General features: G+C 37.1%; 1 protein-coding gene across 4 annotated transcripts in view; it reads right to left on the bottom strand.

Moving 5' to 3' along the window:
- The window catches only part of KIAA1958 (KIAA1958 ortholog), a 173,913-nt gene that overhangs the window by 11,662 nt on the left and 141,056 nt on the right, over window positions 1–21,195 (bottom strand). For all 4 annotated transcript variants that reach the window (XR_009503745.1, XM_059925334.1, XM_059925332.1 and 1 more), the window contains one exon: window positions 9,508–9,680. Coding sequence is in view for 3 of the 4 variants with exons in the window: in XM_059925334.1 (XP_059781317.1) it covers window positions 9,508–9,680 (173 nt within the window). In the remaining variant the exon portion in view is untranslated. The remainder of the gene's footprint in view (window positions 1–9,507; window positions 9,681–21,195) is intronic.

Below are 21,195 nucleotides of genomic sequence, written 5' to 3'. Positions count from 1 at the left end.
GACTCACATGTCCATTTTGCACAGCAAATTAATGCCCCTTGATTTTTCACTTGAATTTATCTGAATAAGTCTGGAAATATTTCTGACTTAACAATCTGTAGGGTTTCAATGTCAGTATTTGTTCAAAAGATATGAAAGACTTAATGATTATACTGACAATTAGAGAGTGCTCCTTATTTAGGCATGGCAGGAGAAGGAAGGCTGGTGGGTAAGAAAGCTTTACTTTCAAGAGGGAGCCATAAAGATAAAACCACACCTTGCTCATAGTCAATTTAGGTTGAATACACATTCTAGGACAAAAGATAGTCTCAATAAGAGATGTTTTAAAAGCAGAAACTGTACTGGTAACATTCATTCTTCTAATAGCCCTTGGGTCAAAGAGGAAAATAAAAACTGAATTATAGATTAAAAATGAGGCAAACTGAAAACATTACATATCAAAATGTATGAGGTGTTGCCAAATATACTCCAATAACACCACAGTCTTAAATGCCTTTGTTAGAAACTTTATTAAAAATAAGCGAACACTATTCAACACAAAAGACTAGAAAAAGTAAATCAAATTCAAAAATAGTAGAGTGAATCAATAAAAATAAAACAAATTAATGAACTGGAAAAGATATAAATTGGTATAGATAAAAAATGAAAGTATGTAATCTTTGAAAAGACCTATAAAGTTGACAAACTTCTAGCAAATATGATAGAAAGAAAGAGAGAAAGAAGAGGAAAGGAAATATACACATAAACAATATTAGGAATGAGAAAGACTATAACTACAGAAAATGAATAAAGAATATGAAAGAATATCATAAACTTTATGAATGTTAATTTGAAAATATAAATAACCTGAATAATTTTCTAGCAAAATATAAATTACCAAAGTTGGTTCAATAAGAGGTAAGAGATCTGAAGAGCCCCAAACAAGAGAAGAGAATGAAATGATTGTCAAAGATGTATGTCACTCATAAAGAGATGGCGTTATGGAGTTGATTCACCTTTTCTTTTGTATGTAAACAGTTTTGGAGCACAGGAAAAATAAGCGTTCTTCATTTTTTTTCTAATCCAAATCTGATAGATATTATACCAAAGACGCAAGAGGGAGGAGATATGCGGATATATGTATATGTATAACTGATTCACTTTGTTATAAAGCAGAAACTAACACACCATTGTAAAGCAATTATACCACAATAAAGATGTTAAAAAAAAAAAGTATATGAATATAAATGTAAACTCCCCTAAGTAAAGTACTAGTGATTTCCGTTTTGCCCAGCACCAATGTAAAACAAAATGTACACACGTTAGAACCATGCAAGCAAGGGCATGGCTCTGATATGCACAAGTAGCAGTTAACATGGTACCAGCAAAATGAGGGCTGCCTATATTATCAAATTCAGGACTGCAGGAAAGCAATCTACGTCGAGACCAGTAGGGATTATCAGAGTGTAAGGATGATTCAATAGTAATAAATACTTCAATATAATTGACTTATTTATATATTAAGGAGAAATAATATGAACTTGATAATTACTGAAAAATTATTTGAAAGAATATGCTATCCACTTCAAATTTTCAAAAATGCAAATTAAATTTAGATTGGAAGAAAAAATATCCTCTTACTATGACGAAGAGTATTTTACAGACATGAACTATAAAAATTACACTCAAGATGAATCAAAACTACAATGAGGTATCACCTCATGTCAATCAGAATGGACATCATCAAAAAGTCTACAAACAATAAATGCTGGAGAGGGTGTGGAGAAAAGGGAACCCTCTTGCACTGTTGGTGGGAATGTAAACTGATACAGCCACTATGGAGACAGTATGGAGGTTCCTTAAAAAACTAAAAATAGAACTACCATATGACACAGCAATCCCACTACTGGGCATATACCCTGAGAAAACCATAATTCAAAAAGAGTCATGTACCACAGTGTTCATTGCAGCTCTATTTACAATAGCCAGGACATGGAAGCAACCTAAGTGTCCAACAGATGAATGGATAAAGAAGATGTGGCACATATATACAATGGAATATTACTCAGCCATAAAAAGGAACGAAATTGAGTTATTTATAGTGAGGCGGATGGACCTAGAGTCTGTCATACAGAATGAAGTAAGTCAGAAAGAGAAAAACAAATACCATATGCTAACACATATATATGGAATCTAAAAAAAAAAAATGGTTCTGAAGAACCTAGGGGCAGGACGGGAATAAACATGCAGATGTAGACAATGGACTTGAGGACATGGGGAGGGGGAAGGGTAAGCTGGGACGAAGTGAGAGAGTGGCATGGACATATATACACTACCAAATGTAAAATAGATAGCTAGTGGGAAGCAGCCGCATAGCACAGGGAGATCAGCTCGGTGCTTTGTGTCCACCTAGAAGGTTGGGGTAGGGAGGGTGGGAGGGAGACACAAGTGAGAGGAGATAGGGGGATATATGTATATGTCTAGCTGATTCACTTTGTTATAAAGCAGACTAACACACCACTGTAAAGCAATTATACTCCAATAAAGATGTTAAAAAAAAATTACACCAAGATGAAAACATTAGAATCTTTTTTATGAAGTCAGGAATAGGATGAGAATGATGAATACCATTGCTATTATACAACAGTGCTCTGAAGATTCTGGCCAACCAAGTAAGACAAGAAAAAGAAATTACACACACACACGCACACACATACACACACACACATGTATGTATGTATATATGCATATAAGAAAGGAAAAGGACAAAACATAATTGTTTTCTGATAATCTAATTGTTGGTCTAGGAAACTCCAAGAGATTCAGTCGAAAAGCCATCAGAAAGAATAGAGTAGCTGCATACAAAATATAAAAAGCAATAGTTTTCTTACATACCAGTAAAAACCAGTTAAAATAACTTCCCAATAACCATGACACCCAAAACTCATCTGGTTTCAGATTTTTATGCTGTCACTTGCAACTCCCTACTTGCAGGTGTTAACTTCTCTTTGTATTAGCTGGGACTTGTGTGGTTGCAAGAGAGAGACCAAACTTGAAAAAGCCTTGGCAAAGAGGGATATCAGAAATAGTGGATTTCAAGGCCATCAGGGCTCCACCTCTCACCTCTGCTTCTCTGTACAGAGCTGCTTTCTTTGTGTAGCCACGTAGCACTCCCCAAGGGTTATATCTTACAGCTTCAGGTACTGGCAAGAGTCCAACTCTCATTTTCAGCAGAAAAAAAGTCTGAAGGAAGGATTCTGATTGGCCCACGCCTGATCCAAACAACCGACCAAAAGGTGGGCCACTGTACTAACATAATGGCTTCTGCAGTAACCATGGGGATTGTAGGAGAAGAATGGTTCCTTAAATAAGGGGTGCTGAGCAGAAAATCGTACTACCTTAGTGTTTAAAAATAAAACAAAACAAAACAAAACAAAAAAACTAACCTCTGATAGCTTCCTTTTGCCCTTCAGATAAATTCCAAACTGTTTACCTTGTATACAAGCCTTTACAATCTGCTTCTACCCTATGGTAGATTGTTTGCAAAGATAGCCACAACCATCTCTCCCCTCCCTGTTCTTACACCCCTTTGCAATGTGACTCTGCTGCTCCTCCCATCAGGAAGTAGAATCTATTTTCCCACCCTTGGAATCATGGCTGGCCATGAATTAATTTGGCCAGTAGAATGTGGTAGAAATAACAATGTGTGAATTCCAAACCTAGGCCTCAAGGGGTTCTGCTTTCATCTTACAGGTTCTTACAGGTTTGCCTCCATTGTCGTAGTACATGATGTTGCCAGGTAAGGAAGCCCAGTTAGACCTCAGGAACGTGTGACTCAGAGACAAGCTGCCTCCCATCTAATATACAGATGACTGCACCCACATGAGTATCCCAAGTGAGACCAGTAGAAGAACCACTTAGCTGAGAAAACCCCATATCATCATGAGCAAATAAAATGAATGTTCTGTTAAGCCACTAAGTTTTGGGGTGGTTTGTTATGCAGCAACAGATAACTGATACACACCCTATTTCTCTAGCTTAATCTTTTGTTCTCTTCATACTCTGTTTTCCAGCTTCACTGAACTTTGTGCCATTAGTAGAAACCACAGGGCTCTTTCATGCTTCCAAGTCTTTGCATATGCTATTCCTCTGCCTAGAATGTTTTTTCTTCTAACCTTCTCCATTTGGAAAACCTCTATTCCTTGTTTCAGATCTAGCTCAAATTCTGTTGTCTATATAAAAGGCTTCTCCAGCTTCCCTAAGCAAAGTTACTCTCTCACCTGGGATCCCAAGGCACTTCATTTAAATTTTATTATGGCCCTCTCCATACTGCACAGCCTTTTATCTATTTATATGTCTGTCTCTCAAAGTGGACTGAAAGCTTCCTGAATGCAAGAATGACATCTCATACATGACTGGTTCTTCATGCTGAAGACCCTACCAGTAGGCCTGAAATGTATCATAGATACCCAATGAACTGATAAACATGGGTTAAAGCAATGAATTAACCCTGGAGTCAGGAGAACCAAGCTGACTTAGGGTGCAGAACATTTCTCTTGATTATACCACAAGTTTCAAAGAAAAATCACAGCAAAAGCAATTCCTGAAGAAATGTCAAGTCACAAAATTTATATTGTTTGTACACAAGAAACTGTTCATTCTGGCCCATGTTGCCTGCCTCCTTTGTTTTCTCAAACTGAATTTTGGTTGATAATTATTCCTCCAGGTCAAGATCCTCTTACCTAGAAAAGGTTAAGGTTAGGGGTTGAAGAAATGGTGATGAGGGTCTATGAGAAGAGATGAATTTTAAAATTATTATTAATAAAGGTGAAATTATTACCTTTTAATAGATTTATTTGCTTTTTTATTGTGCTAAAATATACATAATATAAAATTTACCATCTTAACCATTTATAAGTGTACCATCCAGTGTCATTAAGTACATTCACAATGTTGTGCAACCATTATCACTACTCATTTCCAGAACTTTTTCATCATTCCAAACAGAAACTGTACTCATTATACAATAACTCTACATTTCTTCCCCCTGCCAGCCCCTGGTAACCTCTATTATACTTTCTGTCTCTATGAACTTGCCTATTCTAGGTACGTTACATAAATGGAATCATACATATCTGTTCTTTTGTGTCTGACTTATTTTACTTAGTATAACACTTTCAAGGTTCAGCCATGCTGTAAGCATGTATCAGTACTTCATTTCTTTTCATTGACAAATAATATTCCATTGTATGGATATGCCACATTTTGTTTATTCATTCATCTGCTGACGGACATTTGGGTTGTTTGTACATTTTGGCTATGGTGAATAATGCTACAACACATATTTGTGTACAGGTTTTTGTATAGATATATGTTTTAAATTTTCTTGAGTATATGCCTATGAATGGAATTGCTGGGTGAGAGTAACCCTATGTTTAACTTTTGGGGAACTGCCAGACTTTCCAAAGCAGTTGTATCATTTTGCATTCCCACCAGAAATGTATGAGGGTTCCAATTTCTCCACATCCTCATCAACACTTGTTATTATCTGTTTTTCTTTTTTTTATCCTAGTCTTCCTACTGAATATGAAGTAGAATCTCATGTGGTTTTGTCTTGCATTTCCCTGCGGTCTAAGCATCTTTTCACGTGCTTATTTTCGTCATAATAATGGTTTAATGTCCTTGTCTGCTAATTCTAAAATCTGTGTCAGTTCTGGGTTGGTTTTGATTGATTCATTCTTTAGTGATATATTGATACTTTCTTGCTCCTTTGCATGTCTGAAAATTTTTGTTTAGGTGCCAGAGATTGTGAATTTTATTTCTTGGGTTCTGGATATTCTTATATTCCTATAAATATTCTTAAGGTTTGTTCTGGGACATAGTTAAGTTACTTGAAAACTGTTTGACCCTTTTGGGTCTTGCTTTTTCTTAATTAAAAAAAATTTAGATATAATTACCATATGACACTATATCAGTTTCAGGTGTATAACATAATGTTTTCATATTTGTGTATATTGCAAAGTGATTACCACAATAAATCTAGTCAACACCCATCACCACACATAGTTAAAAAACTTTTTTCTTGTAACGAGAGCTTTTAAGATCTACTCTCTTAGCAACTTTCAAATATACAGTACCATGTTATTAATTATAGTCATCATGCTGCACATTACATCCCCAGGCCTTTTGACCACCTTCACCCATTTCAACACCCCTCATTCCCAGCCTCTAGTGACCACCAATCTATTCTTTTAGCTAGGAGGTTTTTTGTTCTTTGTTTTTAGATTCCACATATAAGTGAGATCATATGGTAATTGTCTTTCTCTGTCTGACTTACTTCATTTAGTATAATGCCCTCAAGGTCCATCCATGTTGTTGCAAATAGCAAGATTTTCTTCCTTTTTATGGCTGAATAATATTCCATTGTACCTATACACCACATATTCTTTATCCATTCATCCATCTATGGACACTTCTATGTCTTGGCTATTGTAAATAATGCTGCAATGAACACAGGGGTGTATATATCCTTTTGAATTAGTGTTTTCGTTTCCTTTAGATAAAGGATCGTATGATAGTTCTATTTTTAATTTTTTGAGGAACCTCCATACTCTTTTTCTATAGTGGCTGCACCACTTTACATTTGCACCAGTAGTGCACAACAGTTCCCTTTTCTCCACATCCTTACCAACACTAGTTAACTCTTGTCTTTTGATAATAGTCATCCTAACAGATGTGAGGTGATAGCTCACTGCGGTTTTGATTTGCATTTCCCCGATGATTAGTGATATCTAGCACCTTTTCATGTAGCTGGGTCTTGCTTTTAAGATTTGTTGGGTAGGATTAGAGCAGAGCTCGGTCTGTGGCTAATTATTCTCCACATTTGATGCAAGACCTTTCTAAAGTCTCTACCCCAAGAATCCTGAGGTTTTTCCAGTCTGACTGGTGGGAAGAGGTACTGTTTCCAGTTCTGTGTGAGCTCCAGGTACTATTACCTCTGATTCTTTCAGGCGTCTTTTTTTTTTTGGCCAGCCTCGGGTAGTTTCCTCACATGCAGATGTTGATCAGTACTCAGCTGAATATTTGAGACAGAATAGCTTCAGTTCTCTCACGTTCTCTTTCTGTGTAGCTCTCTACTTTCAGATACTCTGTTATGACAATTCTAGCCACCTGGGTCTCTCTGGACTCAGTTCCATTTCCTCAACTCAGCAAATCTGCTGGGCTCTGCCTGCATGCTCCCTGCCTGCACCACAGCCCTGTAGACTCATTCAAGGCAGCAAGCTGGGGCACGTGTAAGGCTCACCTTGTTTCCCATCTCTCAGAGATCACTGCCCTTCTTTGCGTATTATATAATACCTTGCAAAACATTAGTTATATCATTTGTCTGTTTTTTGGTTGTTTCTGGCAGGAGAGTAAATCTCCTCCAAATTGGTTGGAAGTGAAAAACTTAACTGATTTTTCTCCTGGGCATGGGTTATATGTTCCCACTTCTTCCTATGTATAGTAACTGTTGATTGTATGCTAGAAATTGTGAATTTTACATTATTAAATTCTGGATTTGTCTTATCTTTTCAATGAATGTTGTAACTTCTTTCTAGTTGTTCTCATGTCCTCAGCTGCCCTGAACTCTGATTTCTGTCTCCCCTCAACTCAGCAAGATTGCCAGGCTCAGTTTGGGTTCCCCTCCCTTCAATGCAGTTTAAAAATTGTCTCCAGACAGAAAGCCTGAGAGGTGGTCAAGCGCCCATCTTAGGGATCAAGTCCTGTGCTGCCTGTTCTGTAGCAAGAGTTATTTCATATATTATGCCCAGTTTTCTAGTTGTTACAGCAGGAGAGTAATTCTGGACCCTTCTATTCCCTTATGGCCACAAGTGGAAATTTCAATTTATTTTCTAATCTGCTGGATCATTTTGATTAGTATGTTGTTGCTTTTTCATTTTTATAATTCTTTTCATTCTTTCAACAAACATTTCATACATCCTTAACCTGTAATCTACTATCTAAAGTCCCTGGTGTCTAAATCTGTTCTTTGTTGTTTCCATTCATTCTCATTCATGGTGATTTATTTCCTTAAGTGGATAGTGATTTTTTTTTTTTTAATGAGCACACATTTAGTTGGTCTTAATCTGTGAAAAATCTGAGTACCTATATTTTGGATGTTTCCCGTCAAAGATTATTAGCATATGACTCTGCAAGGAGCCAGGGTATGCTACTGACCAAGAACTTTAGACACTTTCAGGGTCTGCTCCTCAATCAAGGATTCTTCAGTTTAGCTCCCTGCCTCTTCCCTTCTTAATGATGTTATCAACATAAGCCCTGAGGAAGAGCCCTGCCTTTCACACGTGCTTACTGCTCACACTGCTCCTGTTTTGACCCTGTGGATGGCTCCCTTTCTTTCTGCAAGTACAGCAGAAACGCCCCTCACAGTATCTAGGGCACCATGCTGCCAGAAGTAGAAACCTGGATTTCCTATTTCATCTCTTGTTGGTGCCCTAAACACATCACCCAAACTTGGAGATGTCACCTGCCCTTGCGCTTCAGTTATGACTTCTATTTGCAATATCTTTGAATCTATACTTCCAGCTTTAACACTTCCCCCATGTTTTAAATCCCACCTTCCCAAATGCTTATTCGACATATCCATCTGGTAGACATCTCTAATATCTAAACTCAACATATCCAAATCAAAATACATCTTTCTGTTCTGTCTCTACATGTCCAAGAATTTTCCCTTCTATTCACAACCCTCAAACATTTCAAGTTGGAAGAGACTCTAAGGGTTCATTTTACAACTGGGGAAATTGAGGACCAAGAATATTAAATACATTTTTGCTCATCACCTCCAATTAATTGCTCTATAATATTAAGTTTCTTATGTTCCTTCCTGTTCAAAAAAATTCAGTGTTTCCCTTTTACCTAACCCTTAAGACATTTGCAGATCTTGTGGTCAGAGTGTTTTTATTATAACAGTCCCTTCTCTGCTGCCCACCCCCAATAATCCTTCAAATAAAGTCTCTCCTTACAAACAAACACAAAAACAAAACAAAACTTCAATGGTTTCCCAATATTCACAAGAATTCAGCTTGCCATTTAAGGGTTGTCAAACTCCAGTTTTATAGTCCACTACTCCCATATATGAAGCCTCTGCTGCAGGCAAGTGGGTCTATCCCTCTAAATTTTACTCTTCCTTACGTGACTCAGCCTAGAAGACCCTTGTCTTCAATTCTGTTGAAACCCTACCTCTCCCTCAAAATACAGTTTAAATATCAATTCCTTTGCTAGTCTCAACAAACTGCAATTAATTTATCCATCCGAATTTTTTGGCATATCTGATCTGTAAATTCCGAGAACACGTATTAAATTCTGTTTTGTACTGTGGATATTTTTCTTTCTATTTTATGGTCTTTCAAAGTTTCCTCAGGCAGAAAGTACCTGTTCCATGTTCCCCACAATACTTACCACAGTGCCTGGCACATGGAAGCTCAGTGAAGTTGACCAAAAGAAGAAGTAAACTTAAGGGTTTCTTACCTTGGTGATGTCTGTGTGATCTTTGAGCCCATTGGTCATACACCAATATCGCCACACATTCAGGGCATACCGTGTTGCTTTGGTAGTATTTGGGCTTACTGCACTGGTACACAGATCATTCAAGTCATCGTTAATATTAAATACAGGAAATTTGTTGAGCTTAGTAGAATAGGCTAGAAACAAAAACAATAAAAGGCATTAAAATAATTTGCCATTCTCTTCTTCAGAGAATTGTATCTTTGGATCATGTTAAATAGTAGAAAACTCCTAAGAGATATAACACATTAAACAATGAAATTTCTATCAAGTATACATAAATTAGAATAAATACAGTAGGGAATAATGTTTATAGCATGAAATCGATGTAGTAACCTTGCATTTAATCCCAACAATTTTGCCATATGTATTAACTGGTATACTAATGCAGGCATTACAATAATAGAAGGGAAAAAATGAATGCAGAAAAACAAAGAATGTTCTATCTAAAATTTTCACTGTAAAAAGATAGCATTTATGTTAACAACAATGACAAAAGGATAGAAAGAAAGGAAGACAAGTTATACATCCTTTCTCTTTCCCTTAGCACATGAAGAGCTGTTACTTCTCTGCAACATATAGTCTCAAATATCTTATTTGTCATCCTGGACAGCTCTGAATTAAATGGTACTAGCATATTTCTTTATTCCTATTCACAAATTGATAAAGAGAGAGAGATTTCAACCCTGACTCCACAACCCATCAGCTAGCTTAGAGTAAGAATGGAAGGTCAAGTAGAATATTAGGGAAAGTGGGGGATGCTCCAGAGAGGCTCACATTGTCTTAGAGGAGAGCAAACAGATTTTAAATTGCAATTGTTGCTGCAGCCTGTGGATCAAAAACCACATTCACAGAAAGACAGAAAAGATGAAAAGGCAGAGGGCTATGTACCAGATGAAGGAACAAGATAAAACCCCAGAAAAACAACTAAATGAAGTGGAGATAGGCAACCTTCCAGAAAAAGAATTCAGAATAATGATAGTGAAGAAGATACAGGACCTTGGAAAAAGAATGGAGGCAAAGATCGAGAAGATGCAAGAAATGTTTAACAAAGACCTAGAAGGATTAAAGAACAAACAAACAGAGATGAACAATACAATAACTGAAATGAAAACTATACTAGAAGGAATCAATAGCAGAATAACTGAGGCAGAAGAATGGATAAGTAACCTGGAAGACAGAATGGTGGAATTCACTGCTGCAGAACAGAATAAAGAAAAAAGAATGAAAAGAAATGAAGACAGCCTAAGAGACCTCTGGGACATTAAACAATATTCGCATTATATGGGCTTCCCTGGTGGTGCAGTGGTTGAGAATCTGCCTGCCAAAGCAGGGGACACGGGTTTGAGCCCTGGTCTGGGAAGATCCCACATGCCGCGGAGCAACTAGGCCCGTGAGCCACAATTACTGAGCCTGCGCGTCTGGAGCCTGTGCTCCGCAACAAGAGAGGCCGCAATAATGAGAGGCCCGCGCACCGCGATGAAGAGTGGCCCCCACTTGCCACAACTAGAGAAAGCCCTCGCACAGAAACGAAGACCCAACACAGCCATAAATAAATAAATAAATAAATAAAATAAACCCAAAGTTAAAAAATATATATATATATTTGCATTATAGGGGTCCCAGTAGGAGAAGAGAGAGAGAAAGGACCAGAGAAAATACTTGAAGAGATTATAGTCGAAAACTTCCCTAACGTGGGAAAGGAAATAGCCGCCCAAGTCCAGGAAGCACAGCGAGTCCCATACAGGATAAACCCAAGGAGAAACACGCCGAGACACATAGTAATTAAACTGGCAAAAAATAAAGACAAAGAAAAATTATTGAAAGCAGCAAGGGAAAAACGACAAATAACATACAAGGGAACTCCCATAAGGTTAACAGCTGATTTCTCAGCAGAGACTCTACAAGCCAGAAGGGAGGGGCATGATATACTTAAAGTGATGAAAGGGAAGAACCTATAACCAAGAATACTCTACCTGGCAAGGATCTCATTCAGATTCGATGGAGAAATCAAAAGCTTTACAGACAAGCAAAAAGCTAAGAGAATTCAGCACCACCAAACCAGCTCTACAACAAATGCTAAAGGAACTTCTCTAAGTGGGAAACACAAGAGAAGAAAAGGACCTACAAAAACAAACCCAAAACAATTAAGAAAATGGTCATAGGAACATACATATTGATAATTACCTTAAACGTGAATGGATTAAATGCTCCAACCAAAAGACACAGGCTTGCTAAATGGATACAAAAACAAGACCTATCTATATGCTGTCTACAAGAGACCCACTTCAGACCTAGGGACATATACAGACAGAAAGTGAGGGGACGGAAAAAGATATTCCATGCCAATGGAAATGAAAAGAAAGCTGGAGTAGCTATACTCATATCAGATAAAATAGACTTTAAAATAAAGAATGTTACAAGAGACAAGGAAGGACACTACATAATGATCAGGGGATCAATCCAAGAAGAAGATATAACAATTATAAATATATATGCACCCAACATAGGAGCACCTCAATACATAAGGCAACTGCTAACAGCTATAAAAGAGGAAATCGACAGTAACACAATAATAGTGGAGGACTTTAACACCTCACTTACACCAATGGACAGATCATCCAAAATGAAAATAAAAAAGGAAACAGAAGCTTTAAATGACACAATAGACCAGATAGATTTAATTGATATTTATAGGACAGTCCATCCAGAAACAGCAGATTACACTTTCTTCTCAAGTGTGCATGGAACATTTTCCAGGATAGATCACATCTTGGGTCACAAATCAAGCCACAGTAAATTTAAGAAAACTGAAATCATATCAAGCATCTTTTCTGACCACAACACTATGAGATTAGAAATGAATTACAGGGGAAAAAAAGTAAAAAACACAAACACATGGAGGCTAAACAATACGTTACTAAATAGCCAAGAGATCACTGAAGAAATCAAAGAGGAAATCAAAAAATACCTAGAGACAAATGACAATGAAAACACGATGATCCAAAACCTATGGGATGCAGCAAAAGCAGTTCTGAGAGGGAAGTTTATAGCTATACAAGCCTACCTCAAGAAACAAGAAAAATCTCAAATAAACAATCTAACCTTACACCTAAAGGAACTAGAGAAAGAAAAACAAACAAAACCCAAAGTTAGCAGAAGGAAAGAAATCCTAAAGATCAGAGCAGAAATAAATGAAATAGAAACAAAGAAAACAGTAGCAAGGATAAATAAAACTAAAAGCTGGTTCCTTGAGAAGATAAACAAAATTGATAAACCATTAGCCAGACTCTTCAAGAAAAAGAGGGAGCGGACTCAAATCAATAAAATTAGAAAGAAAAAGGAGAAGTTACAACAGAAACCGCAGAAATACAAAGCATTCTAAGAGACTACTACAAGCAACTCTATGCCAATAAAATGGACAACCTGGAAGAAATGGACAAATTCTTAGAAAGGTATAACCTTCCAAGAGTGAACCAGGAAGAAATAGAAAATATGAAGAGACCAATCACAAGTAATGAAATTGAAACTGTGAGTAAAAATCTTCCAACAAACAAAAGTCCAGGACCAGATGGCTTCACAGGTGAATTCTATCAAACATTTAGAGAAGAGCTAACACCCATCCTTCTCAAACTCTTCCAAAAAATTGCAGAGGAAGGAACACTCCCAAACTCATTCAGTGAGGCCACCAACACCCTGATACCAAAACCAGACAAAGATACTACAAAAAAAGAAAATTACAGACCAATATCACTGATGAATATAGATGCAAAAATCCTTAACAAAATACTAGCAAACAGAATCCAACAGCACATTAAAAGGATCATACACCATGATCAAGTGGGACTTATCCCAGGGATGCAAGAATTCTTCAATATACGTAAATCAATCAATGTGATAAACCATATTAACAAACTGAAGAATAAAAACCATATGATCATCTCAATAGATGCAGAAAAAGCTTTTGACAAAATTCAACACCCATTTATGATAAAAACTCTCCAGAAAGTGGGCATAGAGGGAACCTACCTCGACATAATAAAGGCCATATATGACAAATCCACAGCAAACATCATTCTCAATGGTGAAAAACTGAAACCATTTCCTCTAAGATCAGGAACAAGACAGGGATGTCCACTCTCACCATTATTATTCAACATAGTTTTGGAAGTCCTAGCCATGGCAATCAGAGAAGAAAAAGAAATAAAAGGAATCCAAATTGGAAAAGAGGAAGTAAAACTGTCACTGTTTGCAGATGACATGATACTATACATAGAGAATCCTAAAAATGCCACCAGAAAACTACTAGAGCTAATCAATGAATTTGGTGAAGTTGCAGGATACAAAATTAATGCACAGAAATCTCTTGCATTCCTATACACTAATGATGAAAAATCTGAAAGAGAAATTAAGGAAACACTCCCATTTACCATTGCAACAAAAAGAATAAAATACCTAGGAATAAACCTACCTAGGGAGACAAAAGACCTGTATGCAGAAAACTATAAGACACTGATGAAAGAAATTAAAGACGATACCAACAGATGGAGAGATACACCATGTTCTTGGATTGGAAGAATCAATATTGTGAAAATGACTATACTACCCAAAGCAATCTACAGATTCAATGCAATCCTTATCAAATTACCAATGGCATTTTTTATGGAACTAGAACAAAAAATCTTAAAATTTGTTTGGAGACACAAAAGACCCCAAATAGACAAAGCAGTCTTGAGGGAAAAAAACAGAGCTGGAGGAATCAGACTCCCTGACTTCAGACTATACTACAAAGCTACAGTAATCAAGACAATATGGTACTGGCACAAAAACAGAAAAACATATCAATGGAGCAAGATAGAAAGCCCAGAGGTAAACCCACACACCTATGGTCAACTCATCTATGACAAAGGAGGCAAGGGTATGCAATGGAGAAAAGACGGTCTCTTCAATAAGTGGTGCTGGGAAAACTGGACAGCTACCAGTTTTCATTTTAAAAGAATGAAATTAGAACACTCCCTAACACCATACACAAAAATAAACTCAAAAATAAACTCAAAATGGATTAGAGACCTAAATGTAAGACTGGACACTATAAAACTCTTAGAGGAAAACATAGGAAGAACACTATTTGACATAAATCACAGAAAGATCTTTTTTGATCCACCTCCTAGAGTAATGGAAATAAAAACAAAAATAAACAAATGGGACCTAATGAAACTTCAAAGCTTTTGCACAGCAAAGGAAACCATATACAAGACGAAAAGACAACCCTCAGAATGGGAAAAAGTATTTGCAAACGAATAAACGGACAAAGGATTAATCTCCAAAATATATAAACAGCTCATTCAGCTCAATATTAAAAAAACAAACAAACCAATCCAAAAATGGGCAGAAGACCTAAATAGACATTTCTCCAAAGAAGACATACAGATGGCCAAGAAGCACATGAAAAGTTGCTCAACATCACTAATTATTAGAGAAATGCAAATCAAAACTACAATGAGGTATCACCTCACACCAGTTAGAATGGGCATCATCAGAAAATCTACAAACAACAAATGCTGGAGAGGGTGTGGAGAAAAGGGAACCCTCTTGCACTGTTGGTGGGAATGGAAATTGATACAGCCACTATGGAGAACAGTATGGAGGTTCCTTAAAAACTAAAAATGGAATTACCATATGATCCAGCAATCCCACTACTGGGCATATACCCAGAGAAAACCATAATTCAAAAAGACACATGCACCCCAATGTTCATTGCAGCACTATTTACAATAGCCAGGTCATGGAAGCAACCTAAATGCCCATTGACAGACAAATGGATAAAGAAGATGTGGTACATATATACAATGGAATATTACTCAGCCATAAAAAGGAACAAAATTGGGTCATTTGTAGAGACGTGGATGGATCTAGAGACTGTCATACAGAGTGAAGTAAGTCAGAAAGAGAAAAACAAATATTGTATGTTAGTGCATATATGTGGAACCTAGAAAAATGGTACAGATGAACCGGTTTGCAGGGCAGAAATTGAGACACAGATGTAGAGAACAAACGTTGGACACCAAGGGGGGAAAGTGGGGAGGGGATGAATTGGGAGATTGGGTTTGACATGTATACACTGATGTGTATAAAATTGATGACTAATAAGAACCTGCTGTATAAAAAAATAAACAAAATAAAATTCAAAATTAAAAAAAAGGGTCTCTCCCTCCTAGGAGTTCATGCCATGCTCCCCTGCAACCCTCCCTCCTCCCCCCTCCACCTCCTTGGTATTGATGAGGTCTGGGCTACAAAAAAAAAAAAAATGCAATTGGCAAATTACTTCAGATGAAGACTGGTCTTCCTCAATGTGGCTGCTTTAAATACTAGTTGTCAGAGTAAATCCACAACCATTAGCTGGCCGCGTTTCATACTCTGTAATCCACTAACACTGGGCTTAAACTGTTCAAATTGTTGTCTTTGGATAGAAAAAAAAATCAAGGTAAACCATCTCACAGTGAAAACAATGCCAACTTATACTTTATCGAATGGTTCTGACCCTCTCTGGAATGTTTCTGTATTCAAACCAGGCACAGAAAGGCTGAGAAATAGCAAAATGAGTTAAGGCATTACCAAGGTGATCTACAAAGTGGTTTCATCTAACTCACCTCATCTTTCTCTGCTCCCGCTGAGGAACTCCAAACCACCAGCCTCTTCTTGTTCCCTAGAATCTGCCTGTGCCCAGGACACCCACATCACACCTTCCCTACACTTAGCCTGAGAAATCCCTCCATGGTCTTTGTGCCAATCAAACAGTATCTTTTTTTCAATTCCAATTCCAATTGCAAACTCACCCATTGCAAACTCACATCTATGTGATCTTTCCCCATACAAACCCAACTCCCTTATTCTCTCCTTCAGTATGAGCCCCACATTTGCTTTATTATTCCTTGGAACTAATAATCTAATTGTGCCCAGAAGATCTCTTCAACTGGTTTATATGCTCATTAAGACTGTGTCTTCACCCTTTAAGCCTGCTTTGAACTGCTGAACACACAATCTGCTCTAATAAATGCTTATAGCAAGAGAGCAGTAAACAGTGCTAGAAATGCTTTCCAAAGCAATTGAGTCACGCAGGCATATTCCTCTTACCGCCCTCCTAAGCTGACATAACTCACATTATTGCTGGGACTTGCTGGATATTAATGAAAGGATTCTAGTATAAAATTTACTATCATTGCCTCTAGCACTAACTGAATGCTTACTATATGCCAAGAGTTATGTAAATTATCTGTAGTCTCTAAGCAACCTGATACCTATTTTACAGGTAAGGAAACTGAACCTCACACATTTAGTAACTTCATACATCACGCATCCAATATTTACTGAGGTACTCTCTCTGTACCAGGCACTGTGCTGTCCCAAGTCATGGAGTTGGCAAGTACTAAAGCCAGGGTTTGCACCTGGGTCCTGCTGACTCTATGCCCTGGTCACTACAGCAAAGGAATCAGGTACTACAGGGATAAAATGCTTAGTAAGGAATACAATTTAGATATTAGCCACTTGTGCTTCTGAAAAATATCCTTGCCTCCCAAATTTACTCAGATTAACCTTCATAAGTCTGATTTAGTTAAACAACCACTATAGTTTCACTATAGCTTTTTAAAACAACAACAAAATGATTTATTTGCAACACAGCCTAGTCCCCATCATTTTATTTTTTATTTTTTTGGCTGCTGCTGGGCTTGTGGCATCTTAGTTCCCTGAGCAGGGATGGAACCTGGGCCCTCGACAGTGAAAGCAGGAGTCCTAACCACTGAACCACCAGGGAATTCCCCCCATCACTTTAATAATGCAGAGGAGTAGAAAAGAGTCACACTGCGAGATAGGATGACTAAGTTTAATTATTACATTAAATAATTAAACGGCCTTCACTGATTTATTTTTTTATCACAGGACAGAGATGGTACACTGAAAATGGAAACCAACGTCCTAGTATATAGAGAAACAGGAAAGAATGCTTGTATACTTACATAATGGGAAAGAAATTTGTGAAAATGAAATGATATATATGATTCCTTCATGATTGTATTTAAGGATTAAATTATGTTTATTTGACTGCTTTTTAAAAATTTTGAGTAGAAGTTCTAGTGTTACAGTGCTGAGGACATTTTTAGGAGAGTATATTGATGGAAAAACAAACAAAAGTAAGAACTTATAACTGAATACAGGGAAAAGAAGGGACTACTAAAGAAGGATTTGAATTTTTTTCCCCACTAGAAAACAGGCAAACTCTGAGCTGAAAGTTAGGAAGAGCAGGCCATGGGAGTGGGAGGGGACTATGGGGTTATGGTAGTGTAACCTAAGGACAGCCAGATCTGAATGATTATCCTGCTCTCTATACGTAGCTGCCACTTACATCATTTACAGGACAGTGTGTAAAGTGAGGGAATCTGCTGTGGAAGGCTACCCTCAAGGTCAGAGAGAAAACGGGCATTGCCTCAGGTAACTCTGGGCAGCCCCATTGGACAGAGAGGGAAAAAAGGAAAGCAGCTACAAAAAGCAAGAAATCCCCAAATGTACACCAACTCTCAGGTAGCACCTTCCCTGTGTCTACATTTGAGAGAGTTCCTGGCTTCCCAGCTTGTTTTCCGTTCATATACCCTGCAGGGAAGCTTATTCATGGGCTCTTCTTTGTCCACTCATTACAGCTGGGTGAAGTCCACCTGCAGAACCCTGTGCTTAACTATTACCTGCAAAAGTGAGCTCTGCCCAGGTTCAAACAGGAACCTTGAATAATGTCTAAGGAAATCCTATAAGTTATCAATAATGATAAATCTAGACTTTCATTTTAAAATGTGAACATACAAACAAGCATCACTTGGCAATTGGGGAAAACTAAAAGCATGGAAGTTACCAAGTTACACAAGCAGAGCAACTAATTTCACATCCCCTATCCTCCCCCTGAAAACAGACTTAATTCAGAAAACCAAAGAAAAAATTTAAAAGATAAATACATAGATTTGAGAGGATAATGCATCCTTAAAACAAGAACAGCTTTCATTGTAAAAGGAAAAAGAGAAGAACAAGGAAGATCCTGGAAACTTTAAATGATTGAGAAAACATATTTTAAAAATTCTGAGAAGAGCTGAGTATGAGAATGAACATGGCTAAAGGACAAATTAGTGATTAGGAAGGAATTTTCCCTGAAGGGCAGGCAAAGTAATAAAAAAACTGATAATTATGAGAGTGAAGTTAAGAAGCATGGAAGACAGACTATGGAGAAACAAAATCCATCTTATAAGAATTCAAAAGAAAAGGTTATGAGAGGATAGGATAACATAATCAAAGATATAATATATGAAAAGTTCTGTTAAAGAAAGATTTTAATCTTTAGGGTGTTAAGGTTCATGAACTGTCAAAGAGACACACTGAAAAGACACATATATAAACATATCTTGTTGAAATTTCCAAAATCTAAGAACGAAAAGAAAATTCGATAATCTTTCTGGTAGGGGGAAAAAAGGCATCAGTAGAATAACAAGAATTAGATTTTTCATCTGTGATACTAAAAAACAATGACTCAGTCTCCTCAGAGCTGTGAGGGAAAAGGACCGTAAATGAAGAATTCTATTACCTAGCTAAAGTATCATTCAAGGCAAAAGAAAGATATTTTCAGTCATGAAAGAAGTAGCATCCAAGCACCCTTTTTTAAAAAAAAAAAGTTAGTCATGGATATTTGCAAACAAAATGAAAAATGAATCAAAGAAAGGGAAAGATACTGTGTACAAGGTATAGTAAGAAGCAAAAAATTTACTTCTAACACTGAGTAATGTAGCAATTGAGCTCAACACAATTGTTAAGACTGTGAAAAGAGATGGGGCGTGATGGAACAAAATCTTGAACTAAAACTCCCCATAATTTCAATAAAATAAGGGAAAAGGGGAGAGGAAAGATAGAAAAAATATGATTAAGATCTCATCCTCTTTGGAAAGGATAAAAAGCAAAGAGGAAAAAAGAAGGGAGAGATTACCAATGTAAATTAATTTTTTATTTTAAAAATATATGTTTAAATCTGTTAAAAACAAAACATGAAAGAAACAACTATTAGAATGGATATAGGATTTTCAAGTAAGAGTAAATAAAGGAGTATCAGCAGAAAAAGTTAAACAAAAACAAAAATCCAGCATCTGCAATCTATCAAGCAAAACTTGGGACAAGTTAACAAACAAAATAAAGAACCAAGAAAGAAAACATGATGTAAAGAAGACATACATATGGTCAACAGGCACATGAAAAGATGCTCAGTATCACTAATCATCAGGGAAATGCAAATCAAAACCACAATGAGATATCACCTCACACCTGTCAGAATGGCTCTTATCAAAAAGACAAGAAATAACAAGTGTTGGTGAGGATGTGGAGAAAAGGGAACCATTGTGCACTGTTGGTGGGAATGAAAATTGGTGCAGCTACTGTGGAAAAGAATATGAAGTTTCCTCAAAAAATTAAAAATAGATCTACAGTATGATCTAGCAATTCTATTGTTAGTAGAAATTCAATCTAGTTGAAGAAAACAAAAACACTAATTTGAAAAGATATACACAACCCTAATTTATAATAACCAAGATATGGAAATAACCTAAGTGTCCACTGATGGATGAATGGATAAAGAAGGTTTGTGTGTCTGTGTGTGTGTGTGTGTGTGTGTGTGTGTGTGTGTGTATGTGTAATACTACTCAGCCATAAAAAAAAAGGTAATGTTGCCATTTATGACAACATAGATGGACCTTGAGGGTATTATGCTAAGTGAAAAAAGCCTGTGAAAAACAAATACTGTATGATCTCACTTATATGTGGAACCTAAAAAGCAAGACAAACAAACAAGACAAAAACCAAAACCTAGACTCATAGTTACACAGAACAGACTGGTGGTTGCCAGAGGGGAGGGAGGTAGGGGGGTCGTGAAATGGGTGAAGGGGATCAAGAAGTACAAACTTCTGGGGGACTTTGCTGGTGGCACAGTGGTTAAGAATCCACCTGCCAATGCAGGGGACACAGGTTCGAGCCCTGGTCAGGAAAGATCCCACATGTTGCGGAGCAACTAAGCCCGTGCACTACCACTACTGAGCCTGCGCTCTAGAGCCCGTGAGCCACAACTACTGAGCCCGCGTGCCACAACTACTGAAGCCCGCGCACCTAGAGCCTGGGCTCTGCAACAAGAGAAGCCACCACACTGAGAAGCCCGCGCACCGCAGTGAAGAGTAGCCCCCACTCGCCACAACTACAGAAAGCCCGTGCACAGCAACAAAGACCCAACACAGCCAAAAATACATAAATAAATGAATAAATTTATATAAAAATAATAAAGTACAGCATGGGGAATATAGTCAATAATACTGTATTAACTTTGTATGATGACAGATGACTGTGATGATCATTTTGCAGTGTATACAAATGTTGAATTACTATATTGTACACCTCAAGTTAATATAATATTGAATGTCAACTATACTTCAATTTAAAAAATGTCAGTCTGCATAAGAAACAAAACTCAGCTATATATGTTCTTTACACATAGGAATTAATAGGGTATAAAAGTTGAAAGCAAAAGGATTAAAAAAAAAAAGTTATACCATGTGAACAATAAAGAAAGGAACGCTGGTATAG

The sequence above is a fragment of the Balaenoptera ricei genome, chromosome 6 (assembly GCF_028023285.1).
Source record: "Balaenoptera ricei isolate mBalRic1 chromosome 6, mBalRic1.hap2, whole genome shotgun sequence".
Lineage (NCBI taxonomy): Eukaryota > Metazoa > Chordata > Mammalia > Artiodactyla > Balaenopteridae > Balaenoptera > Balaenoptera ricei.
This window is presented reverse-complemented; position numbering and strand designations above follow the sequence as displayed.